Below are 27,542 nucleotides of genomic sequence, written 5' to 3'. Positions count from 1 at the left end.
GAGCTTTGGTGTCTGCGGTCTGGAAGGACAAATGCTTCCATCAGACAGGCCGCATTGATTTTTGAAGACAGAGACTTTAACATCCAGTAGACAGAAATCTGGTTCCAAATTGGCACAGCGATCTATAGTGTTACAGTATAGGTGTTTCATACATAAACCTATTTATAGATGTATTGATCGGGGTTGGTTATGTTGGAACGCCGCTCCACCTGAGGACAGATCAGGGTCTCTCCAGAGAACGAGGTCTGCTGTAACAAGACTGACAAGGCTGTGTTTGTTTCCACATGGCTTCACATGATTGAACCATGACCGATGGTCAATCAATCACACAGGAAGCCCACCGGCCCATCATTCAGGCTCCTCACAGGACAGGATCGCTGCATGAGCAGTTTCTCAGTTGTCAGTCATTTCTCCCCAAACTGTTTGTCCATCTATTGTTCCATCCATCTGTCCAACGGAAGACAGATGAATTTAAATCCCAATGACCTTTCTTCTTAGGGATTATATAATTTTTCATTTTCAAGCAAACCGTCATTGACATTTTATCTGAAAACCAATGATTGGATTTCCATTAAACTTGATTTGAATTTTGATTTGGATTAATGACATGAAAACAAGTTTGCTCTCCATGATTACGTGTACATTACATGTTTTTTGAGGGGCGTGGGGGGAGGGGACTTTTTTAGGCAAGAACATAGAAGAGTTGTACGAAGATTAAGCTCATAGAAAATATAGGTAAGGCTTTATTTAACGTCCCATAAATTCCTAATATTTTGAACAACCATATATTTGGCACTAATTATAAGTAAATATAAACAATTGGTTCACTTCCAAGAATTTAATTCCAATTATTTGCTTAGATAGCATAACCTAAAGTATTGAAGTCATATCAGGTCAGCTGAACATGCAACACACTGTTAAATTCCTCTAGAAATCAACAACTGCTTTTAAACTCAACATAACCAACTAAAACAACAGTCTCAGCACTGTGTCCTCCGTATGACTCTACCAAATTACTGGCAAATTACTGGCAAATTATAAGTAAAATTATAAGGGAATAACACACCCATAAAAGAAACAACTCTTACTAAAATGCATTTCATTGTGCTCCTGTGTTATGTAATGACAATACAACTGAACCTTGGACCTTTAAATGATGATTTGGTGATTTTTATTTTTTTTTAAATAGCCAGAAGTTTCCTTTGGTAGCTTGTCAACAACATCTTAGGTGGGTGTTCTGAGAGACTTTGGACTGATGACCTCAGTATTTCTAAAATTCCACCTATTAGTTCATTAAAGAAACATTTTAGATCGCTTCATTAGTTTAAAATTCTACCTGTAAGTTTGCAGCTCTTATGTATGGCTGTGTGCGTGTGCGCGTGTGTACTCGTGCATATAAACCGCGTGAAGACAAAGAATGATGAGCCTTAAAGATTATCCCCAGCCGGAACACAATCCTCTTTAGAGATGCTGGGCAGTGGGGGCGTTTCTGAGTCTGGGTGCTGTCTAGACGGTCAGACGCTGCTGCTGCTGCTGCTGCTGCTGCTCCGTGTGGAGGAACGTGCTGTACTGAGCCCGGCAGCTGCGCACACTAGTGCAAGGAGTCACAGCTGGATCACGCTGTCTCTTCAGAGGCACAGCACAGTGTCATATCTAAAGTCAGCCAGTCACACACACACTATATGTAGTTCTTTCCAGACACATACTGTATGTGAAGCAATTCTGACAGATGGAGTGATGTTACACCGCCTACACTATCTCTCAAAACGTGTCCCATCGTCCCCGGCTCATCCTCCTTCATTCACAGGCTCTTAAATCGTCACGGCTTCTGCGTCATTTCCACTCCCCAGACTCTGCCAACAGAGCAAGGACCCATAGTACTCGCTGTGCTCAGGAATGTGGTAACCTAGCAACGGGGCTGGAGAGGCAGATCACTGCGTTGGGGTCGGTGATGGGCGACCGTGCCTCGTCTGCTTAGAGGTAAATCCTGCTGCTGAAGGGCACGTGCGATGTCACCTTCGAAGGTTTATCAGCCCTTCCTTATGCACTTTTAAGACTACAACTCTTCAGTTGTTTACTTCATGGCAGCAGAATTATAAAAACTATTCATCATCTTAATTTGTGTAAACAAAACAGTAAATCAACACAAAGAGTCTACGTGCAGTAAAACAAGAAACATAAAAAAAGAATAAAAATACAAAGGTTAGAATGTGCAGAAGACCATTTTTCATTAAAGCAAGTCTATAAAGGTTTTAGAAATGTCAACATTAGGTTCACAGCAACCTGAAATATGAATTCTCCTTACTTAATGTGTCAAGAGGATAAAACCATTTTTGGACATATTTGTGGAAACCGTATTAAAGCTTCAAGCCTTGAGGGCTGGCTTTGGTAGGAGACACGCTGTCAACTTCTATTGTGTGCTACTGACTAGAGCACCTCGTACTGCTACAGTTTTATCCCCTTTTTCAACCACGGTCTGGGTGAATACTCTTTTCTGATTGGCCGGCAGGTGTGCATTAAAACCGTGTAATGTACACGTAGTTTGGTTCATGTTTAATCACCGTTCTAAATTCATCTGCTACCCAACCTGTAACCATAGCAACATTAAAGAGCACAGCTGTCAAAGCTTACTCCTTATGAAGTTTTGAAGAATGGGACGCAGCAGAGGAAAAAGAAATGGAGAAGAAAAGAAAGAAAAACGGCACAAGGAACTGACACCTGAAGAGCTTAAAATGATAGAAGAAGAGAGGGATGAGATTAATACAAAAAAGGCAACATAATAGGCTGTTAATATACTGAGACTTTCTCTACCAAAAAGAGACATACTCTGAAGTTATGCTTAATGACACCTTACATGAATTTTGTGCCTCAGTTCAGGTTGGTGGTGAGTACAGTGTGGCAAGTTGTCATGACAACAGTAAGCTCTTGCTTTAACCTTTCGATTTTGAGTGCAAAACTTTGTTGAAAGTTTGGTGAAAGTTTGGTGGTTCTTTGCCTCCAGTCGCGCCTTAAAAGCGTTTAACGCACACCTACTTGTGAAGTATCGCTTACATGTAGCGTTTGTTATATACTGTTAGACATAAGTCCCTTTTATAACATTCAGCATTTGGGAGGGCCATTTGTGTTATCAAATTTTAATTGCATTCAGAAAGTGGAAGCTAGCAAGCTAAGCTAACCAGCAAGCTACAGTAAGTAGAAGCTAGGTAGCCTAGCTTGATAACATTAGCACAGATTCCCACTAGACTAGGGGCTAGCTAGCTTTAGCTGTCTTTCATTGGTCCAGTTGTGGTCCAATGACCACAAGCACCAGACTGTCTAAACCTACAGAGACAAGTAGTCCTGTAACCTCAGCGCTCTGTTTGTTACCTTCTGATTTGAGTCATGACATGTAACCAATGTACAGAGTGTGGAAACCACAGATGCAACTAGCAACAACTAACAACATTAGCCTCCCAGCTGGTTAACTGCCTGTATGTCCGCTGGAGTTGAAGTGATATTTTTAGTGCCCATACAGATATTGCTCCAATCAAATTCCAGCATTTACATTGTCAGTTGGAACCAAAAATTCATACTCAAGAGAACAGTAATGAAGGCAGCGCTGTCAGTGCAGAAAAATAAAGAAAACATTAATCTATTCTTTTTGTTAATTGGTAACATTTTTTTTTTGTTTTGTTTTGTTTTTACCAATTTAGTAATGAGTCAAACAATGAGTAAGCAGACACCAAGGAGGCATATACTGATTTCTTAGCAAATTTTAACTTGAGTTTGTTTTAAAATGTAAAGGATGCAGCTGCGGTGGCAGGAAGCAAGGAGTTGTCTTGTTTGACACTTTCTTTTATCTGTAAGCTGGAGGAAGTTACTATAGCACAGAGTAGTATGGCATCAAACTCATTTATCCCGTCTGCATAGGCAATGAAGAATGCATGTGGCTGCTGGGTAATAAAACATGCATGTGCTCTGAGGGGGGAGACATAATAACTTAACATGTGGACGGCAGCGTAGTTCAAAGTGAGCTGTCTGTTTTGTTTCTGCTGTTGGAGGCTGTACAGAGAGGACGGAGAAGGGAAGATGGCAAAAGTAACACGAGCCAGAGTCAAACCCATGACACGCACCGCGGCCCTGCTTGACTCCGGGTCGGCCCGTTCGGTTACCGATGAAATACAGAAAGCCGGAGCAGAACAGAGAGACCTATTTATAGGATGAATGGTCGACTGGCAAGAGGCACCTCATCAGCAAAAACTGCCTTCCTCCAAATGGAAGAAGTGAGAGGTTATTTTCAGCATTTTGGGACTGAGCCATAAAATTATGCAGCTGTCTTGAAACATTGTTCTCTGAGAGGTGAATGGAAACTTAACACCCATCAAGGTGTATTTGAGGCTTTTAACCACATCCTGCAGGCAGACAATAAATGATGAGATAGTTCTCTGAATGTGTTAACTCTATGCCAAGGAGGTTATACAGAGTGTTGCATTCTCTTCATTTGGTACATCTGCAGAAGGTGCAGCACCCACATGCTGAAACACAGAGTTGGTAAAACTTCAGTTGTTTGTCACTTCTAACTTTTGGTTTGTTTTATCAGATCAGAGCATTTGGCCTCTTCAGAACTGTAGACTATTCCGTTCATGTGTGTAAATATGCTGTTTTTGGTGGCTTGCAATAGTCTGTATACTGTGTATTTAATGTGGATTGCTCCGGCAGGCAGCACACCGCTACATCTATTTCCAGCAGTATTAGTGAAAGCGCGTTCCTGGACACGCTAATCACTGTCTCCGCAGCCTCTTTTCTAATAATATGTTATTTGAATACAGAGCATGACCCCGACAACATTGTCCTTTGTCTCGCTGAGCTGAAAGTTGAGGTCTTGGGGAAATTACAGCAATGCGTTCTAACAATGGTTCACATCCTCCTGTTTCCTGTGGAGCATGCAATCAACATCGCAGCACTCTCAGGAGATGCTCAGTAATGCGAGGATGTCTTGACAGTAGCGCTTTCCTGCATATTTCACCCATAATAATAAGTTGAAAGGGACACTTAAAGTGTTTATCCGCAGGCTGCTCCTCAGTGCAGTCATTTGTCTCTCTCTCTGGCTCGTATAGAAGTGTAACTGATGGTTAAGACTTGTATGATCCAAACAACTAGTGTGGTGACACATCTATCTTGTTCAGGTGCCAAGTTCAAAAAAATGTGTATGTGTTTGGGAATTATACTTCACAAAAATACTGTCATTTCTCAATTCACACATGGGAATAGATTCATCTGTACCTAAGTCTTTTGGGAGATTTTGAAAAAGTCACATGACTTTCAGCTGTAGCCAGTACAGCAGGGTTTGATCACTTTAATCATTTGAAATGATATAACTATACACGCCCATCCTGACACAAAGGTTGGGTTGTGATTGACTAGTTGCAGTGCCACAAGGCAACACTGAACTAAATAATGTTATTTTTTTTTAGTTTAAATGAACAGACAGATACATTTAGTTAATTTAGAGAGTTTAAAAGTGGCCATGATGACTGAGCTCTATAAAAAACCCACTCATGCTGCGGCTTGAAACCTACACTGAAGTCTATCACTCACCCAATACAGAAACTTACAACATGCCTTTACGTGATTTATAAATATGTGTATTTAGCCTAAATTTAGACTTTTGTTGTTTGGCAGTATGGTCTGTTTTGCATGCATGCATCAGAAGTTTCAAACTGTGTCAGTTTTGCTTATAGAACCAGTGCTTCTAACCATTGTTAGGAAATCTAAAGGACAAACCTCCCTGTTCCCCCCGGTGTGACAAGTGTCTGGTGAAGACAAATAAGCACCTGAAAATGTCAAGCTTATCCCTCTAAGGGTGATTCTAAAGTGACTCTGAAGGTGTCTCCTCTCTGTTCTGTGCTCGTGTGCTACTTTGTTCCACAGCCAAACCCCTCCGCTGCCGTCCTGCCTGACAACATACAGCCGCTCAGACGGTGACGGGGAATGAGGTGTGCATACAGGAAATGCGTCATTCATATTTACCCCGATGTAGAGCTAGCTTTTAGTCATTTCACAAGCAAAACTAGTGAAACAACGTCAAATTTTCTCATAAGTGAGGCTCTATTTCATGCTGTATCACTTTAAGTTGGACAGTTGAAGATGACACAGACTCTGGAAACTGTGATTGACATTTTTTCCTCTGTTTTTTGACATTTCATGGAAAATCACTTAATTGGAAAAAATGATGTGATAGCATTTAACTGTAAGTGATGAAATGACATGTATGCAACCAAATTTGAAACTACAACCGAAACTAAATTTTAAGTGTGTTTTTTAAGTGTTACTCACTAGTTACTCACTAGTAACACTTAAGTTAAAATGCATGTGAATGTCATCCCTTCGAGGAAGAGATGAATATTTCAATGAGGAGAGCAGAGGCAGCGTCTTGTGTTGGTGTTGATTCATCCAGAGCCCAGGGGAAGGAACGAGTGTGTGTGGGGGGGTGGGGGGGGGGGGGGGGGGGCTGTCAGGTCAAGTCCTGGACACAGCTGCATTATTAACAGAAGGTCAGCTGTCAGCACACGTCTGCAGGGCTCACATCAAGCAGCTCACTCAATTTTGCGCCTCTGGCTGACATGTTAGTAACCTCGTGGGCCATTTAATGAAGGTTCACAAGCCTTCTCGTCTAACCCTTTTTTTTTCTTTTTTTTTTTCTCGTTCCAATAAAACAGTCAGATAACACACAGAGCATCTGGAAAAACTTTTATGACCTCACAATAAAAAGATATTTAAGATATATATTGATAGAGAGCCTACACATACTGTATTGACCTGAATAACTTCTGTGCTGGCTGGTAAACGTGCGTTGTAAGTAGATGTCTGTATACTCAGCCAAATGTGAATTATTATGGGAAGGATCGCCACTCTGTATTGTTTTGATATATAAAAAGAAAGTCTTTGTTCTTCATAAAGACAAACAGAGTGTTGAGTATACAATCTAGTGTTTCCAGCCTTCTACATTCTAGCTTCATCAGTGGTTCCCAGCATGCCTTAGGAATGGCCTCAGGGTTTATGGTGCATTTTTACATGTCACCATAAAGTGACATGTACATTAACTAGATTTTACATTTTCTCACAGATCTATATGGAAAAAATAAGATGAAAAAATGGGTTTTCTACAAACTATATATACTTTGAGTTCCAAGTTAAAGTAAAATATTTGTCAGTGATGGAACTATTTCATTTATTCCAAACATTAGTTACATGTCCTTATTTGATGAAACTGGACATATGTTTATTCATCTGTCATCATCTTGTTTCTTATCAAGAGTAGACTAGTCTTCGTCTGGCCTCAGGCTCAGCAGTTGAAGCCTGAGCGTCATTCCCCCTTCTCCGTCTCCACCTCGGAGGATCGCCGGGTGTCCGATGTCATCCTCCTCCTCCAGCTCTTCATCCTACCGATATTCCTGCTTTTTTTTTTTTTTTTTTTTTGTCGCGGCTGCTGACACTGAGTCACCCTGACACAATGGTGTCACCGCTGGCCCCGCCTAGCTCCACTTTTGACTGACAGGATCAGTGAGGACAGAGGCCTCCCTACGCAATATGGAGAGAGCAGTGTGTGTGTGAGAGAGAGAGAGAGAGAGAGAGAGAGAGAGAGAGAGGATCATGGGAGCAGAAATAGTTCAGGCCTGTGTTGTTGTGATCTGCGCTCAGCCAGCAGGAAGAGATGTAGACAAGCATGTGGCCTCTCAGCTTCCCCCAGCGGAACCGCGGACGAGCAGGGCGGCAGGAGGAAGGGTTGTTCCAGTTATGACAGCTCGCAGCTCATAATCCTGACCGGAGAGGAGAGAGGAGAGGAAAAGAGAGGAGAGGAAAAGAGAGGAGAGGAGAGGATAAGAGAGGAGAGGAGTCCTCTGACTGAAATAAACCATAAACAGTGTAAAAGTGTGTAAAAAATGTTTAAAAAAACAGGAGATACAACAGTTTTCCTCGTGCTTTATGGCTGTTTTCAGGCTGAGGTACAGCACCTTTATCATCTCCACACCGAGAGGCAACCTGAACGTGCTGAGGAGCTCACACTGAGAGGGATAAAAGCAGGATAGACTCTGTGATTTTTAATGAAGGGGGTTGGAGCATCCTCAGGCAGACCTCCTGCAGAGACACGTGCTGTAAAAAAAAAAAAAAAAAAAAATTCAAGAAGAGCTGTGAAAACAAGATAATTTAGCCCAGATCCTTCACTTTATAAACTCTACTCCACCCAGCCTCTTTGAAATAAAACCGAAACCTCACATCGCAGGAGCTCACATTGCTTACTTAAGGCCAAAATTGAAGCTAAACTCTTACATGTTGACCTTGGGTGTGCTGGTGGCAGCCGCTCATGTCTGGTGAAGTCTGCCTTTTTTTTTTTTTTGCAGTAGAATTCTGGCATTTCAAAGAACAATCCTCCTAAATTGATAGAGTTTGTTTTCTCTTTTATTTCCACTTATTTGAACATTTCCTCCTTTACTGACATTAGCTCAAGGTTATAAATCACGTCCTTCAGTTGTAACGGAGCTGTTGCCAGTTTTTTTTTTTAGGCCAGCTAAAAATAGTCCCAAGTTTTCCTTTTCGATTCCAGCCGGCTGATTCTTCGTCTCTCTCTCTCTCTCTCTCTCTCTGGTCAGCTGTGTGTATTTTGCTTTCGCTCTCCGCAGCTAAGACTGGAAAAGGGAGGGCAGATCTCCCTGGTTGCGGGCAGGCGGGTCGGGCCCGGTGGAGGCTGCAGGAGTGTTTTTGTCGGGAGGCAGAGATCACAGCTGACTTGCTTCAGTGGTGTCGTGTCCAGAGCCGTTTCCTCTGTGATGCGCCAGGTGACCTCAGTGACCCCCACGGCATTAAGCCAGGCCTGCCATGAAACAAGGACTACCCTCACGAGGTCTAAGATAGAACAGTTGCGTAGGAGAATCAGCCCTCTGTTTCATCAGAATTATAACTCTATGACTGTACCTTGTGTCAAGTCCTGACAAGAAGTAGACATGGAATACTTGTCTGTGTTCGTCAGGCTTTTTGTCATTCAGAAATAGATGACTTTTCCATTAATGTTCCCTTTTTTATTTAGACATGACGGGACTTTTATGGTAAGAGACAATCCTGATGTTTGGCACCTGGTGCATGAGAGAGAGAGAGAGAGAGAGAGAGAGAGAGAGAGAAAGAGAGGAACGTGACAGACAGGCAGGAGACTGTTTTTCCATCACTGATGGATTTTAAAACGTATTTTGCTGTTGAAGCCTTAATTAATGACCATTGTGAGCATGAAGGCCACTCATTAATTGAATCATTCGAGGTTATTAGAGAGCGAGTTGTGCTGCTTCCTGTTTTATTAAGGTTGACACGCACGATCATTGAATGACAGGATGTTAAGTCGTCTACTTTAATTCCTATTAGCTCACATGCTGTATGTATGTGAAGCGTTTCACTGGACTGACATGAAAACATCAGTGTCTCCTCAACTTCTTCAATCTTTCACAGTGTTTCCTGGTTTATTTTGTGTATAGGAGATGTTGATTGAGATATTAAATGTACAGCATTCACTTCAGACTTGTGTTGTGATGAGAGAGATATAGAAACGTGTCAGTCCAACCTACTGCCGTCGTGACTTTTACGTAAAAAAATAAGCAGGGTGTTTGTTCAGAGTGACAAGTTAAACTGCTGTCAGATTAACATGAAGGGGTGCGTGTCTGAAAGGGGCTGTAGAATAATCTAAGGAGTCCCATCTGATGCTTGTTTGTGGTAAGCAGTCAAATAATTACACGTCAAAACAAACACAAAGCATGTATTGATTCCTCAGCAAAAAGTAATTTCAAGTTCCGTTCGACTTTAATTCTAAAATTGACGGCGACGTCGTTTATCTTCTTTTTTCTCAATAAAGGATTTGAAAAGATTCATCTTTTTTCCTCTCATCTCTCCAGCTCTCTCCATCTTTCTCTTTCATGCTGTCTCCTCATCAGCGAACGGTGATTAATGATCTACTTTGAGATCTGATGAGAGTGGAGGCAGCAGAGGACACAGTTCACGCGACTGATTGGACTCCGAGGTTGAATAAATGTTCTGGTTGAACCGGCGGGGTCAACTGTAGCCACGCGGCTCTCTGTCGGGATGCTGCTGATCTGATGCAAAACCTGCAGCTGTGCTGATAAGTGAGTGGGCTGCAGGCTGCGTGCATGCTTCTAGCTTGTGTGCGTATGAATAAAAAAAAAAAGGAGGAAATATATTTGAAGCTAGTGTGTGTGTGTAAGTAACCTTGACTGGCACAGGCCGCCTCCCTCTGCGGGATACGGTATGACACTGGCAGGACGGCATGCTGGGAGTGCAGAGCCCAGGCATTTCCCTGGCAGAGATGGGGGCGCAGCATGTGACACCCAGAGCCCATCATTAGCAGGCTCCCTTTGTCAAGTGTCTGGACACTCGCTCCTCCCCTGCAGCCGCCCTCCCCCCCTGTGTCCACCCATCTCTTCCTCTCCCCTTTTAATCATCCTTGCCTATCCATTTCATCCCCACCTTCCCTCCTCTACCTCTCCATCAGCCACTATTATTCCTCCACAGCTCCACCGTGGCCTCCAGCACCACCGTAAGGATTCTGAGAGTTATCTTTGATCAGGATAGCTTCTTTAACTCCCACATAAAACAAATTTCAAGGACTGAGTTTTTTCACCTATGTAACGTTACAAAAATCAGGCAGAACCTGTCTCAAAAAAGACGCAGAAAAACTAGTCCATATATTTGTTACTTCTATGCTGGATCATTGCAATTCCTTATTATCAAGCTACCCTAACAAGTCTCTAAAGACTCTCTGCATTGGCTTCCTGTAAAATCCAGAACAGAATTTAAAATCCTTCTCCTCACCTACAAAGTGATTGCAAACCACCTACTGCTCCCTGTGATCCTGCTTAACACCCACTGCTACAATTATTATTATTATTATTACCATTCTTAGTATTACTATACCTCTCCATGTGGAACTTGCATTGTGCTATTCTTTCTCTCTCTCTCTCTCCCTCTCTCTTTCTCTTTCAACCCAACCGGTCAGGGCAGATGGCCGCCCACCCAGAGCCCGTTCTGCTCGAGGTTTTTTCCCGTTAAAGGGGAGTTTTTCTTTGCCGCTTTTGCCAAGTGCTTGCTCGTGGGGGAATGTTGGGTCCCTGTAAATAATATTGCTAACAGTACAGTCTAAACCTGCTCTATATGACGAGGGCCCTCAGATAACTTCTGTTATGATTCGGCGCTATATAAAAAAAATTGACTTGACTTGACTCTCTTGCCCCTGTAATCATTTTCTCCCCCATTATTACTCCTTCTCTCTCTCTCTCTCTCTCTCTCTCTCTCTCTCTCTCTCTGTCTCTCTCTGTCTCTCTGTCTATTCTGGCGTTCCTATCTTATCCTCCTGATGAAGGGCACAGCACGAGGGCGGTGTAAAGTGAATAATTATTTCATGATGTCTTGTCTGCACTACTACAGGGTGAGAAACAGCAGGTTTGGTAGTAGAGATAGGTAGCACTGGGAGCTTTGTGACATTCTGACTAGTCGTGGGTGGTGTGACGCAGCGGTCATGATGGCTTCCTTCATTTTGGTCTCTCTCTGTTCCCTCGAAGGTCAGCGCTGTCAGGACAGTTTGTACTTCTTCAGTGGCATGAATTTGCAAATTTTCTGTGCTGAAATGAGATGATTTTGATGTTGTTAAAATGGTAATAATTGCTGGTGTGACGGAGCCCTAACTGTAGCAGCATACCAACTCATAAAAAACCCCAAACACTACTACACCGGGTCACACCAAGTTGAGCTGTCAGATATGAAAACTTTCTGGTAGTCAACACTTCGATATGTGTGAGTTTTCAAAGCAACATGAGACGGCTAACAGAGCTATAAACAGGGCAAATCAAAGTGGGCTATGTTCGACAATTTCTGCAACTTTCCTAAACCAGCGATCTGACATTCACACCCACTTTACCCAGCGATTGATAGAGTTGAAAAAGTGAACTGGGTTTGAGCTTCTCTCTAGTTCACACACAAGCTCATGTTGCTGTCAACTATTTCTGTCACCATCCTGGTTCACAAACAAGTTCAAATGCAACTAATGAGTATTTTCATTATCAGTGTCAGAAAATGTCAGAAAATTGAAAAAAAATGTCTTCCCAGAGTATGGTATTATCTTGAACTCTCATATTGCATCCAACCAGCAGTCGCTTTTTCAGTACTTTTGCTTGATAAATGACTGGATATCAAAATATTTGACAATTATATTTCTATTGATTGACTGTTTCAGCTCTAACACTATGAATGTCTTCCAGGAGAGACTGTCTGAAAATCCGTGAATACCCCCAACTATAAACACTTCTACCCGTTGGAAGTTTTCAGATGTTTTCAAATGAACTAGTTCTTTTCAAGCATAATCCAGCCCTCAATGTGTCCTTGTTCATACCAAGACTATGAGACCTTATTGCGTTTGGTAAAGTGGGTAAAATGAGCCTGTACCAGCAGCACAACAGTCTAAAACGCTAAAGAATTGTAGTATATCACATGTGTCCTTGTCAAGGATATGCGCTCCCACATGTATGTCCCAATCTGTGTGAAACTAATTAGTAGTCAAGCTCTCCGCCCTCTACCCACCCTGTTTCCACTCTCCTGGAGTCGGAGGTGTTTTCATTCAGACAGACGCAATCCCACCGGGGTTGACTCCAGCCCTTCAATGACCAAGGGGATGGAAAAAAAAAAAGCCTCCCATGGGGGATAATATGTCATAGTGCCCTCCACCAGCTCCTTCACCAACCACCTTCTTAGCCTCCTTCTAATGAACCCCACCCATCACCTCCCCCCATCAAATATAAATGCAGCCAGGGACCATCTCTCTCAGCAACCACCATGGCATACCTTCAGCCCTGCACAACTGCTCCATGAATTATTCACCCAGAGGGGCACGTGGACATAGGCCCCACACCCTTCTTTATCAACCCCCTTCTTTTCTTAGAAATGGAGCACAGGTGGACGGCACCTTATTTCAAGTTGAGTTAATCAATTTTCATCCCATTAACTCTTTTAATCACGCTCTGTACATCTTCAGATGCTTTAGGTCTTTGGCTCCAATTAAAGAACCTAATGAATTTTGTCCATCCAGTGCTATATGAATAGCCTTTTGCGTTAACTAATTATGGATCCGACTCCACTACTGGTCATGTCCTGCTCTGTAATTGGATTTTCCCCGAGGGTTCATTGATTTCATGTTGAAAGCGGCTGGAACATGGGAGGAGATGCTCGGTCTGATATAAAACATGAGAGGATAAAGACAGCTTTATAGTATAGGCCGCCTTCTTAAGTTTTTTATTTTGACAAAACAGAATTATTGATGATGTTGAAAACGTATGTACATTTTAAAGACTCTCCGGAACGTTTAATCCTAGTGAAATGATGCTGCAAAATTTCGGTCGCTTCTTTATTCAGCCTCTAGAGCTGTTTCCTACAAGCCTCTGGGAAGAGGAGTGAAAGACCGGGGGAGTAAACAGCAAAACAGCCCCTACGGCAAGCAGGTGGCAGCTTTTTCTGCGAAGGAGGAATAATTAATCAGCAGAGAGGCTGCATGAAAAGGAGGGAAGGAAGAGGGAAATAAAGAGATGAAAGACCCTTCAGTTCAAAGAGAACAGCCAGTGATGAGCTCGGCTCTTTCTGGGCATGCAGAAGGCTGTAGAGGAGAGAATCGGACAAACAGGGCTTAGATCTGTCACGGCTGTGTTTGGAGAAAAGCAGATTGCATTTAACCTGAATCCAGTAATCTGATTGCTTAAACGATTGTTCTAATTGATTGGAGTTGGTAAGTAATTGAATTACAAAATGTGGTATTTGTTGGATTGATGTGGAGAAAAGAAGGAAGCTGGTCAAGCGGTTTCACCGAACTGAACGCTGAATATAACGTCTGATGATGAATGTTGACTGATGTTAGAAATTTAAAGGAAAAAACACAATTAAATGAGTGGAGAAACATAACGAATGCAGACGCTTCATCAAAAACTGTCAAGTACTATAAGTTGGCATCAAATGTCGGGACAGATTCATAATTTTACACATTCTTTCATCAGATAGTTCGCGGCTTAAACCGAAATTTGGAGTCACTTACGTCAAGGAATTTACCGTTTACAGTAAATGGTTATATAGTTAGATTTGGCAGAAAAGGCTTTGCTCTTTTTTTTTCTCAAAGTAAGGTATCAAAGAGTTTTGTTTTTGTGTCAGAACAGAAATTCAAGCGTCATATCGACACTAGTTTTGAAAAATTTCAAAAAACACCCCATGTGTAGACTGATAATCAGAACGAGACTTGGCTATTTTTGCTTTTGTTGATGTAGATGTTCCACCTTCATCGTTTTCAGTTGACATGGAAGCTGTGGGGGCGTTGCTTTACCAGAAATATGCAGAGTGGTAACAACCTTTCAAACACTTACTATCTTAGATCTAGCTAGCCATGGATGTAGCTAGATAACTATCTAGGTAAGATAGCATCACTATTCTTAATCCCACCTACAAAGCTGATTGGTTGATAATTGGTCGATAATATCTCCAATCAGGGTAAAAAGTCCCCAGTGAGCACACGATATGTTTAATTCAGAACACTGAATGAATACAGAAGCTATCCTAACATCCCTGTAATAGCTTAATGTGTCATTTGACTAATTAGGCCTGCAATGTTGGAAAGTAATATCGAACTTCTGAAAGTAACCTTCTCGTCCGGGGGTTCTCTGGCTCTTGAGGCTGCGTCTGTCTCTGCCAGAAGCAGACTAGAATAACAATGCTCCAACTGGGCCTCTGGTAGCAGCAAATACATTCATTACTGAATGCTTGATGTGTAATGTCATTCTGGGTGACAGCAGTGCCTCCACAGTGCTGTACATATTGCAGTGGTGATAGCGTGTGTGTGTGTGTGTGTGGGAGTGCCCCAAATCAGAATGTAAAATCCTTCAAAACCGCCTACATTTAGCTACAGATGACTACGTCTAGACTGAATCGTCATCCTTCCCCCGAAGATTATCATTTAAGAATGACACAAGCAACAGCTCTCCATCCGACTCCGAGGGATCAATACATTTGTTTCCCCTTCCGAAAGCCGATTCAGTCTGCCTCTGCCGGTCACACGGGTTACATAAAGAGTCAAAACGCAGAGCAGTTTGTGGTCTCAGTCAGTGCTGGGAGCATATATGATTAGAGATGCTCTGCAGTCTTGCACTGAGCGTAGCATCGCCGCTGTTGTTTCCTGGCCCCCTGCCTGCCCCCACGTCCTGTCACGCTGGATTACAGCACCCGTTGACAGAGTCTCTGTGTTGTGTGCCGCTGCGAGTGCGAGCCGGCCATTTCGCTCTGCCCACGGTTTTGATGCCAGGTCGTTGACACAGTTCACACCGACCCGATTACAAGGAGCACCAAGGTGATACGGCGCTCACTATGAGATCCTCTGTGCATCTCTGCTTCATGCACCTGTCAGCAGAGTCGTATGTTTTAACCTTGTGTGATGTATGCGGTTTTTACCCACAGAAAGCTGCCCTGCTACTGAATCACCAGCACTGACATCTTTAGAATTTAGCAGAAGAAAATCGGGGACACACACAAACATTTTCTTCTCTCTTATAATTCAATTCAGTATACATTTAAGTACCCATATCAGGCAGTTTAAAGCACTTAAGCAAGACAAAGAATCACTTTACACAAAGAGAGAATACAAGTCAGTCAGTTTGAAAGGCTGACTCTTGGCACAGACTTGTTCTCTTGTTTGTTTTTTTAAAAAAAAAAAGCAACACAAATCATACAGTAAGATTTCTCTCCTTCCAACACCCCCACTTCCTGTGACAACCTCTGATTGTGCTGACGGGCATTTTGGCCTCTGTCTGCTACAGCGTGCCATCTGAGGGATCAGTCTGTAATTATGTTGAAAGAGAGCGGTCACGGTGTGTCAGTCAGTATGGGGCTGCTGTTCTAATTGGTAGAGAAGAGGGTTTCTCTCTGCGGCTGCACTGGCATCAATAAATACCTGAGTTTATACTAGGGTAGCGCTTGGTAATTTTGTGAGCATGAAAATCTGCATGAAATGTCAACAAGACCTGCCAGCAAACCCTAGATGCCACAATGTTTATGTTTTATATTTTTATTGAGGGAATAGAGCAAAGTTTCATCATGCTCTTACAACTTTGGCCCACCACCAATCTTCAACTCCTCCACTTTTGATCTCACATATGCAACTCAGACACTGGCATGGACAAGTGGAGATGTGTTTGGTAAAAACAACACGTTTCTTAATAAACTTTACTAATGGACTTGCGTGTCTCAGTTGTAATCTACTATTTCTAACGATGTTCAAATATATGTTTAATCTGCATGGTGGAAGATAAACAGGCCTCCCAGCGCGGCTGAGGATGATAAAACTCACAAATTCAAGCAATAAACACATTTATCTATATGCCTGCGAGATGTAAGTACAGATAGATCTGTATACTGCATGTGTGTTGTGTGTGTTAATATGTTTCTTACATCAGGGCACAGACCACAGTGACAGCAGCTGTTTAAGTTTTAACCAGCACCAGCATGAGGTGCCGCTGATAACAGGAATACACGCACTCAGAAGCTGCCTCACGTAACCGAACGCCTGCCTCCAGCATCCAGGCAGCATTATCTCTGACAGTAGCGGCGTTGCATGCATGTTTACAGGCTGGTGATACGCAGACTCTGCATGCACAGAGATCAGTTCGCTATGTACTCTGGTGAAGGGGTGCGCTTGATTAGTTCATCAAACAACCAAAACAGGTAGCGTTCATTTTCAGGTTGTGATAGACGACTAGTAGGGCCTGCTCTGGTTGTTGGAGGGCTTTGCTGACCAGGATGCAGATGAGCGATATCAACAGTTGCTAGCAGCTAGCTGGAGAATAAATCAAGGTCTGACCCGGACTGGCCTTCAGGACCTTTTTCCTCTATTTACGTTCTCACTCCCACCTCAGACACATCTGTGTGTTCTCACATTCTCACATGGCCTTTAGTGATGCATTTTTGCTTTGCTTGAATTTTTCTCTATGTGACAAGAACCAAGGAAAATGAGAAAGCTTACCAACTCATCCACCGACTCAGACCAGAGCAAACAAATTCTAGATTTGAAATACCCTACAATTCAAATATTCAGTTTAGAGCTATAGTCACCTTTTGTTGACTGGGAAGGCAAGATTAATGTTGCTACAGGTCCTGATGCAACATTATTACATTAAGTTTGATGGAGAGAAGAGTTTCCCACTTTCAGTTGGATTCATCATCTGGGAACCATGAATGTCTGTACAAAATTGCATTCCAATCCATTTTATAGATGTGGAGATATTTCACAGGATGAGTGAAAATAGGAACAGTCATTAGGTTTCATCCTCTGTGCTGCAAGCATATGTATACCAACATTTCTTGGCAATCCGTACATTAATTGTATGGTTAACAGTCCACTAAAAGCCAAAAATGTTGTCCTCATGGTGGCACTAGAGGAAAAGTCAGGGGATCACCAAAGTCAGGAAGCCTTGTCCTCTGGGGACCATGAATACTTGTACAATTTCATAGCAATCCATCCAAGAGTTGTTGAGATATTTCAGTCTGGACCGAAGTGGTGGATTACCATTGGGCCGTGTCACCAGCATGCCTGTCAGATTAGATTATTTCTTGTAAAACCATTAGGAATCATCCATTGGGGAATATTAATGTCCACAGCAGATTCCATGGTGATATTTAACCAGAAGACTGATATTGTGTCATTGTGTTGCTGTTTGGTTGGTTGGAATCTTTCATCTTTTCAGCCTCTTGTCTTCAGCTTGTCTTTAGATTAGTTTGTGATTATCTCAGTTTAGAGTGCTTATTGTTTGTCAGTCAAAGTGTTGATTAGTAGAAGAGTTATGTTCCTCCCCATGATCCCCCACCTGTTTATTGCTGCTGCAAATATGGGGAAACCCACGCCTCTCCTTCATTATTCTTCTCTCTTGTCCTCACAGTGTGTCACAAGTGAATAAATTTCCTTCCTCTGGCTGCAGTCAGAGATGAGGCGACTGAGAAGACAGAAGGAAAGAAGGGGAGGGAAAGAAAGAGCAGGGAGTGAAATATATTCTCAAGTGACACATTTGGGGACAGACTGGAGCTGAAGGCCAGACCGGCACTCCGTCTTCCAAGGAGAGCCTGGATTTATCACCCGTCGTGTCTGCACTGATATACCATACTGACACACTGGTATTTTCATAGTTGTTTTGCAGAGAAACAATTAGATGGCATTAATTCCTTTGGGAATTTGGGAAAATTGTCCAAGGCTAATCTTGTTCCCCGCTGCGGTGGAGCTCAAGTCATTTTTAAAAAATCTCAGCATTTAATTTTGTTGAGGGAAAGACCATCATAGCTTAGTCATAAATGAGCTATTCCGAAAGTATTTCAAGATGTTTTCTAGTCTGCAGTCTGGAGCTGTATCTACATTATTACCCACAAACATGTGTACAGCAGAAACATTCATCTTTCTATGCAACAGGGCTGTCCTGTTGCATAGCTAGTATAGATTTTATACAGTACCACAACTCTGCATTGAAATGCAGAAATTACCTGATTAATAGTCTTGTGCAGATGTCCCTTAACAGATTACTCCAGCAATGTATTACTGCACTTTCATTACATTAAGGGACTTGTAAGAGGGAAATTAAATCCCTAGTACAAGTATCCTACACTTCCCACAATGCAACTTCATGGCAATGTTAGACCCTTCCAGCGTGGTAAACACCCATATTTTTCAAACTCTGTGCCCCCAGTTTGACTTAACTCCTCCAGAGCCACAGAAGACATTACACATTTGTTTCTCACGGCCTGTATAGTACTCCCCAAGATGAGTAAATTGACTTTGACATGTAAAACTAAGGAAATATTAAGGATTTAAAAGAAGTATGTTTGGGAGTGTGTTTGCTTTACCTCTGCAACCTCACCTCAAAGTGAACCCAAATCCGAGCTTCAAACCTTTTTAAAAACTTTTCTTTTAAAGGAAATTCCAATGATTTCATTCATCATGATCAGTTTACCAGTCATGGGACGTACTAATCAAATAATAAATTCTTTGACATGTGTTTAATACTCAGCCCTGTGCAAACTTGAATGATAAATGGCAAAGATGTGATGGATGATAATGAGGTTTGTAAAATCAAGGCTGTTTTCATTAAATGATGGTTCTGACTTTAATGCATTAATCTTTTTTTTAATCAAATCATTCATAATTTTTTTCAAGTACATGTTAGGATTCAAGAGCACATTATCAGTTCAATGAAACTTTTATCAAATCTGTTTTTATCAATTATTTACTAATCTCCATCCTTCATACTCATTTGTGGTAACACCAGTGTTGATAATCTCTCTCTCAATGGACGACAGACTACACAGACTTTATGATATCATTAGGGGTCATCTCAGTGTGAGCCTGGAGACGAACTGGAGCATGCGCATGATTAACTTAATTATTTTTCTATGACTCAAGATATATTTACTAGCTTTTTTTCTAGAGCTGTCAACCACATATCATGGTCCTCATTAGCGAGTGGAGCTGGCTCAGTTGTTCCTGATAAAAGCTAGTTAGTACACCTTGAGTTAAGTTTGTCTTGTCAATTACAGTTTGCAAGGTCAAGAATTAACTTTCACACTCAATTGGAGATGTGGAGTTTGAACTACATGCATGTTAACCAATCAAGGAAGAAAAAATGCTATTGGTTGCATTATGGGAATTGTAGGATTCAGCTTTCTTGAAGCTTGGTGCATCCTATGGACTAAAAGCAGGATATCTCAACCTCTGCTGATTACATTTTGGCCATTCTGTTTTTAATCTGTCCCTTGTGAATCCCTCTACTTTATGGAAGTGCAACTACATCGCCGGAGTGCCACTTTAAGTAGCCTGTTGGCAGCATCACCAACTTCATATCCATATTTTTGTACAATCTATGTCACGCTTACAGTGTGTGTAGCCATAACTGTATGTACAACTCAGCCTCTCCAGTTGGAAGTCTGGATTTTCAGCTTTTGACATCTTTAAATTAACCAATATGCTATGTTCTGCTGTGGAGGGCTGTGCGGGCCACGGATGAACCTATGTTACCCAGTTATGACCCAGTTATGACCTCAATATACTGACAACAACTCCATTTTATACTCCTTAAGTGGGCGTTACAGTTCTTTTCTTAATCTATCAAAATACAGACTCATAGATAACATAATGTGTGTTTTCAGTTCTCCTGTCCAGGAGCCATCTTGCCCAACTGACCCCCAGATGACATGTCTCACCCTTTCTCCAACGCATTTTATTTTCTACATCATCCTCTTTACAAATATAATACTGAACTTCCTTTAACCTCAGCTGATGAGTCTGCTGATGTTGCAGAGTTGCAGTACAAAATAGGAACAATTTATCATGATATACATAAAATAGTAACACTCATACACAGTGCAATCATAATTTTTATAACAACGTATGACCTCCAGAAACATGTGTGTGCATGTATGTAGGTACCATATTTTCTCTAATAATGGCCAGAGGAGTGCTCTCCTCAGTAGCTAACAGCAGCTCACGCCTCTGTTTTTTCCAGTATCTGATTCTTATCGGGTCAGTGTCAAGATGTCTCGCCGCTTTCACTCCTTAATTTTCCTCTGCATATTGCAAAACTCTCTCTTTGAATTTATTAATAGTTATGGAAAATCTAGTCACTGACACTTGCACAGGACCTATATGGTACCTCAAATATAGCTACCGTCATCTTGTGGAACTTGTCGATACTACACCTGATTTGGTCTGAATATGGCCTTAATCCACCCTTGTTTTTTTCCTACCCGGCCTATATTTGTTCGTGTGGACCACACCCCCGGCCATTATTTGAGACCCAGCTTTTAATTGAATACCGGCCACTATTTGAGAAAATACGGTCTGTACAATATGTGTTGTATATGGTATATATTATTTATCTCAATTTAAAAAATTAAAAAATTATAGGAAGACTGCTCAGTAAAGAAAAGGGCTGTATGCAGTCCAGACATGGTGAAGAGCCTTACTTCCTGCACGGCAGTTTGATTGCTGAGCACTGTGATAAAACCAGTCCAGTCGCCGACACTTTCCTCCCACCATTCTCCATTAAGATCAACCGGGTGATGTTGACAGCACAGAGCAGTGCCTCCACATCTCCCCTTCTCTCCAGCCAGCCTCCCTGACATCAGTGTGATAGGAGCCGTTATTCCTCCTGACCATGAAAGAGACACACTGTTTGTGTGAGTCATCCAGAGACCAAGCTGTGTGTCAGGCAATAAAAAAAGGTCCCTGCTTCCCAGACCAGAGTGCTAATCAGTAGAAGGATGTCATCTGTAGAGAAAGCAATGTGAAGTGAAAACCTTGAACAGAGCGATGAGTTCTGTTCTGTTTGCTGTGCTTTGCTGTGTGGTCGAGTGCTTTTCTGTCAGCTCGATCTTCTTCCAGACAGCATGTTTCATCTTACTGAACCAGCAGTCAGGCTTATAGTATATAAGTTGAATGTTTTTCTGCATTAAGGCTCTTTAGGCCTGTTTGTGTTTTGTCTCCTGCCCATTATCACATTTTATTTCATATTGTTGATGTAATCTTCCACTGTCATGCAGTTATGATCCAAATAAGTCTTTGAAGATCCTCAACCTGCTGTCTTTTCTAAATCTCTGGAGGTTTTTTTTTTATCTCAGCTGCACAGTCATTCTGTTTTTATGAATATGTATTTTGATTACTCTTATCACTTTCTTTCAACTATTTATCGCCAAAGTCAACCAGAGTCCTCTAAACTAACCTAACGTCTGTTATTCTTTCTCCTGTCGTCTACAGATTATAGATAATGGGCTGTGTGCAATGCAAGGATAAGGAAGCAACCAAACTCACAGACGACCGAGACACCAGCATCTCCCAGGGAGCGGGCTACCGCTATGGGGCTGACCCCACGCCGCAGCACTACCCCAACTTCGGGGTCACCGCCATCCCAAACTACAACAACTTCCACGCCCCCGTCGGACAGGGGATGACCGTCTTCGGAGGGGTCAACACTTCCTCTCACACTGGAACCCTGAGGACTCGTGGTGGGACAGGTAAGCGCCGTGATGTGCTTTGTTCAATGCATGTGAGGTGCGAAGACCAAGTTTTAATCCTGTTTGTTTCCGTTCAAATATAAAAATCTAATATTAAGCTCTCTGACATGTTTCAAATAGTAACCCCAGTGCAAACGTGAATGATAAAAGGAAAAGTCTCGATGAATGATAATGAAGTTTAAAAATCATGTTTGTTTGTTTTAATTAGTGATAACTGCCTTCAACGCATCATTTCTGTTTTGATCAAACAATTCATATCTTTTTAAAACAAAATCAAACGTAAGAGCAAATGTATCAGTTCGCTTGTTTTCATCAAGTGTTTTTTTAATGAACTTTGCGGTATCATCAATGTTAATCATCTTCCTCTCGATGGATTAAAGACAGCACTATCCAGATATAATCAGTTACACTCACACCAATCAACTTGAAATTAATGAAGAGTGATTAAAAAAGACATACATATTAATCACACAGCATAATACAGCATATATTAGCCAGACACCCTGCAAAGGAAACTCATTTCTGTTGCTTATAGGTACAAGATGAAGCAGAGGGAAAATGTAGAATAGGTTAACGCCACCAACATGCACCATGTAACATGTTTAGTATCTGATCAGTTCTGGAGACACAGAGAGAATAATCACATGTTGCTATCTATCACATGTTGCTCTGAGCTTATGTCATGGACAGGAAATCATTCAGTGGAGGTACATCCCAAAGAAATTAGTCTTTATTGTTGGACAGAAGAGGAAAAGTAAGAGTGTGAAGGTCATTTCTCTTTAATTCACTTCCACACAGTTACAGTTTCCTATGCGCCCAGTGATAGTTGTATGAGTACACTCGCTCACAGCCGCCCACACACATACACCTCCGTCTGCAAAAGCACAGACTCAGAGGGCTTCTTTGTGCAGTTAAAGACTTCCTAAAGCATCCCAAAATCCTGACAATCCTCACCTCGCAGCCCCTGCTACAGCCCCACTCCCGACCCCAGCCCAGCCCGGCCCTGTCAGGAACGTCCGGCTTGCATTAGCACAGGGCTTTGTGCGCCGGGCTCATTGTTTAGGATGGGAATATTCCTACTCAGGATTTCCTTTATGTTTGACTGAGCCCAGGCTGCTCTGCAGAGGAACTCAGCATTTCCACTCAACTTAGCAGGAGTCCTCTCCCTCAAAGTGTGGATTATTTTCTGCGCTGTATAATCCAAATCCACACAGTGGCAGAGGAGCAGAGAGGGGTTTAGCTTTTTAATTTTCTCTTGGTGGGGAAATTTGGACATAAGCCGCCCTTCCTTCTCAACCTCTGTTATAACACAGCAGCCCAGCTTGTTTGCTACACAGCCACAAAGTCCAACCCCCTTCAGTCACATCACAGAGGAACACAAATTGCAGTTGGCATCACACATCTTATTGATTATCAGTTGATCTTTTCCTCGTGTCATTTCCCCAAATGGAAATTCACAGCTAGTCCCATGACCTTACGTAACTAATTGAGTAGGATCCCGGCAAACAACTCTAAAATGAGTCAATAAACCAGTTTATACCTAGCACCCACCTCTACTGACCTAATGGAACATTGGAACATTGCAAACTCCAGCTGCAATTCACTCAGAGTTACTGTTGCGAAGGTTAGAAACCCAAAGTGTTTCAATCAGACATTGTTTTTTGAACATTCTGTTTGTTATCACATCAATAGCAGCAAGTCCCTCCTATCTGCAGTCCTATCAGCAAGAGCCTGACTAGCCCTCTTCATATCAACACTGTTTCCCAGAAAGACTTCGCCTGGTGAGAGTGTCTGAAGTGAAATGACTTGAATAAATGTGATCAAGAGCGTTTAAGTGGACTTTGAAGAAGTGCCCATTCAACTTCCATTTGTCAAACACTGAGAGCCATGAAACACTTTGAGTGCTGCTTCTTGTCTTATCTCAACGCTGATGGGTCTGCTTGAGTTTCCTTGTCTGATGTCCAAATAACTCAGGAGTTCAAACCTCTTAAAGGATCATTTGAGTTTATTACAAGTTGGTTCATAGTTTTGTAGTTTTGGTTATCATTCCTCAATTAACCAAGTTAATTACTGGAGTTAATTGCTGGGAATATGGCAGCATTGCTACAAAGAAGTCAAATGGGACAAGAAATATAAATGGTCGCACAATCAGCCAGGTTGTAAACAAACTCTCAGATAAGCCGAACTTTGATTCATGAGAGTCAGTGTATTAATGGGATGTGACTCCTGCCTGAACAGCAAGCACCATGACTGAGTGGTGAAAACAGTGTAGACGTATCTTAAGATTCAGTACTTCCAATGGATCCCGCTGACCCAAGAAAAATCTCAAAGTTTGGGAAAATGCACATACTCTTTCTAGAAATACAGTCAATACATGTTTTCTACAAAACACAATGGCCTAATAGAAAGTTACAGTGAAAGTGAAAGTTACAGAAATAACTTCCTTTTTTGAGCTCAATGGTTTCAATACAGATGTTTGTCGGTGTGTTAGACTTGATTGGCTGGTCTCTAGAGCTTTGACACTCACTTGTATTAGTTTCAGATATCACCACATTTCAGCTCCACCACGTTACCCAAATTAGAATTTTCTGACTCAAGTAAATGACACGATGACAATGAACATCATACATCCTAAATATAAGTAGGGCTGAAAATCTGAATTTTCCAAGTTGACTCTGAGTCGCCTCTTTAGGCCAAATATTCAGCTTTCTGGGGGAAGGGGGTTTCCACTTCTGTGTTATTTGTCATGTGCTTGCAGTTCCTGTTTATTCTCATTTATTGATATATATAATTTTTTATAAATACTCTTTGCTGTAGTCTGATCATTTCCATTAAGTAAATTGAAGTTGTATTGGGGATTTTGGACATGAAAAGTCTATTTGCAAAACAACTTCTGCTGTATTTTCCCCACTATAATGCTCCATGTCTTGTCAGTGAAGGCAGTCGTTGGTTAGATAATACTGGAACGGCTCTTTATTTAGAGAGGTTTTAGCCTGTCTGATGGAAACTGATGGGTCAAACTGGATTTAGGCAAGCCAAATCCCAGCTTCACTGGATTGTTACACTTCTGAAGTACCCCCTGACTGCCCTGCAAAGCTGGGTTCACATAACTGTCAGTTCAAGGGCTGGATTTGCTTCAGACAAGTAAAAACACTCAGTAGAAAGAGGCAATGTTGCACCTTTCCAACTCCACTGAAATGGTTCTGTAGGGATTTGGGGATTTTTTCTGATTAAGGGAAACACACAAGTCAACCAGTAAAGAACTCAGTGTCTTATTCACTGACAGTGGTTAGAACGATTTAGCAAGTGGTTTCAATTACAGAAGGAGTTGTCAAAATACCATATAACCTTGTCACCTCAATCAAAGTAAGTGAGAATGAATGCTCCATCTTTTCAGAATGTAATTTTTACATTTTAAATGAAATAGAAGCAGTACTTAGATGAAATCTGGATACACTGTTTTAGCTTGGCTCCCGAGATCTCACACCTATGTGCTCATTTTGTTACAAAATGTTTTTTGTTCCTCTATGATTATATCTTCATACTATAGGCTATTTTATACAGTAATATTTACGTTCTGCACACCTCAACTAGAAAGGTAGTTAAACAGTTTTGAGTTTTTCTCTACCTCTCAATTTCATTTCTATTGTTTACCTCCTGCTTTTATCTGGTAACACATCCTACAATCTTTTTTCAAATTTGCCACAAGTAAGCAATAAGAAGGAGTGGAAGGGTGAGAAAATATTCCTCTGAGAGAATTGCTACCTGGAGAAGTTAAAATAAGAGCTACAGTATGATACTGTTCTTTGTTACTTTGTGATGAGAGTAAAATTAGTAGCATTGGTGGAGGGAGATGTAGGTGGAGGTAAGAGTCAGTGGGGAAAGGTGACTTCAGGTACTTTGTGAAAAGAAGTTTGATTCTGCAAAGATTATTCTGCCTTTGTGAAGCCAATTCTACCACAAGAAGGCTGCGATGGCAACGGATTACAGTGAGCAAAGGTTAACAGCACTAAACGGTTTAGTATTCGTGACACTAACAAGTTTGCACGATATGTCGTCTGACCATGTCTAAAAGCAAAATTATTTATAGTGTTGCCTGCTTTCATAGCCTCCTCCAGGCTGCATCCAACTACCCCCCGATCTCTCTCCAAGAATTCTATGCCCTTCTGAGGTCTTTGTAGTCTTAGGCATTCATGTTTTTGCACTCGGTTGTACACACAAAAAGTGACGGAAGTTCAAACCCCGCCTACTTCCACACCTCCACACACTTGGCCAATTACTGCATAAAGTGGCCATAACTGTCTTATTGTCTGTTTCAGAAAGTTGGTCAGAAGCAGGCCCCCATATTTGGACTTTGGGGGATAGGGATAAGATAGGGATTTCCAACGCTGTTAGACAATCGAACAAGCACTTTGTTTCAAGCATTTTTAGGCCTCAGCAATGCCAGTTAATCCATCCAATAGTTGTTGAAACATTTCACTAAAAAACTCAAAAAACTTCTGGCGGCACTAGAGGAAAAGTTCAGGGGATCATCAAAGTCATTAGAATCCTCTGGGAGCCATGAATATCTGTGCCAAATTATGTGTCATTCCATTGAGTAGATGTTGAGATATTTCACTGGATATGTAAAAAAAAAAAATTGACCTTCTGCTGACGCCAGATAAAAAGTGAGGGGATCCCAAGAGTTATTATGATTAATCCTGTGGGAACCATTAATGTTTGGACAAAGTTTCATGGTCATCCATTCAATAGTAGCTGAGATATTTCAGTCTTGACCAAAGTGGTGGAAATTGCCATCTCCGGAGCCCGGCCACTAGCGTGGATAAAAATAAGGGCAACCACCACCAGAGCATGTGTTGAACGCAGAAACATGACTAATCAAAATTTGCAGCACTAAAGTTTGATTGTGGGGAAATGCCTTTGAAACGTCCTTTGCTTCCTGGGTGGCCTGTTTCCATTCACCTTGATCATCATTTATCACCTGTAAAATTTGATGAATTCCCATTAAAGTCAAGAAGACTGACTTACAGTCAAACCAGAGATTGGTCCTAATTTACTCAGTGTACTGGAGCTTCCAGTGCACCGTGAGTTCAGTGTGTGAATCTAAACTTCATTTTCTCTCACTAATCTGCTGAGTGCTGACGCTGTGTTTTTAACCCTCTTGCAGGAGTCACCCTCTTTGTGGCACTTTATGACTATGAGGCGCGGACAGAAGACGACCTCAGCTTCAGGAAAGGAGAAAGGTTCCAGATTATCAACAGCACGTAAGTCGCTACAGCTGCTTATCTGGCTGTCTGCACTCGGGAGGAATGCAAGTTTCTATTTATCACTGTCTTAAAGGGCATGGTGCTAGCTGCTGGGAGGAGAGCAGACTGGGGCTTTTTTAGCTGAGGTAAAAGTGGCAGCTTGTACACAGAAAAGAAGTGTTTTGGTTTCATAAT

At 41.8% G+C, this 27,542-nt stretch overlaps 1 protein-coding gene across 6 annotated transcripts in view; it reads left to right on the top strand.

The window, feature by feature from the left end:
• fynb (FYN proto-oncogene, Src family tyrosine kinase b) overlaps nucleotides 1–27,542 on the top strand; it is a 77,126-nt gene that overhangs the window by 22,610 nt on the left and 26,974 nt on the right. For 4 of the 6 annotated variants that reach the window (XM_067573176.1, XM_067573179.1, XM_067573175.1 and 1 more), the window contains 2 exons: nucleotides 21,845–22,101; nucleotides 27,269–27,365. In XM_067573176.1, coding sequence (XP_067429277.1) covers nucleotides 21,855–22,101; nucleotides 27,269–27,365 — 344 coding nt within the window. In that variant the 5' untranslated portion in view covers nucleotides 21,845–21,854. Of the gene's footprint in view, nucleotides 1–4,466; nucleotides 4,531–21,844; nucleotides 22,102–27,268; nucleotides 27,366–27,542 lie in introns of those variants that run through there. The other 2 variants (XM_067573177.1, XM_067573178.1) reach the window with 2 other exon arrangements.

The sequence above is a fragment of the Thunnus thynnus genome, chromosome 18 (genome assembly GCF_963924715.1).
Source record: "Thunnus thynnus chromosome 18, fThuThy2.1, whole genome shotgun sequence".
Classification (NCBI taxonomy): Eukaryota; Metazoa; Chordata; class Actinopteri; order Scombriformes; family Scombridae; genus Thunnus; species Thunnus thynnus.
The sequence above is the reverse complement of the archived record's forward strand: the minus strand, read 5'-3'. Positions and strand labels throughout refer to the sequence as shown.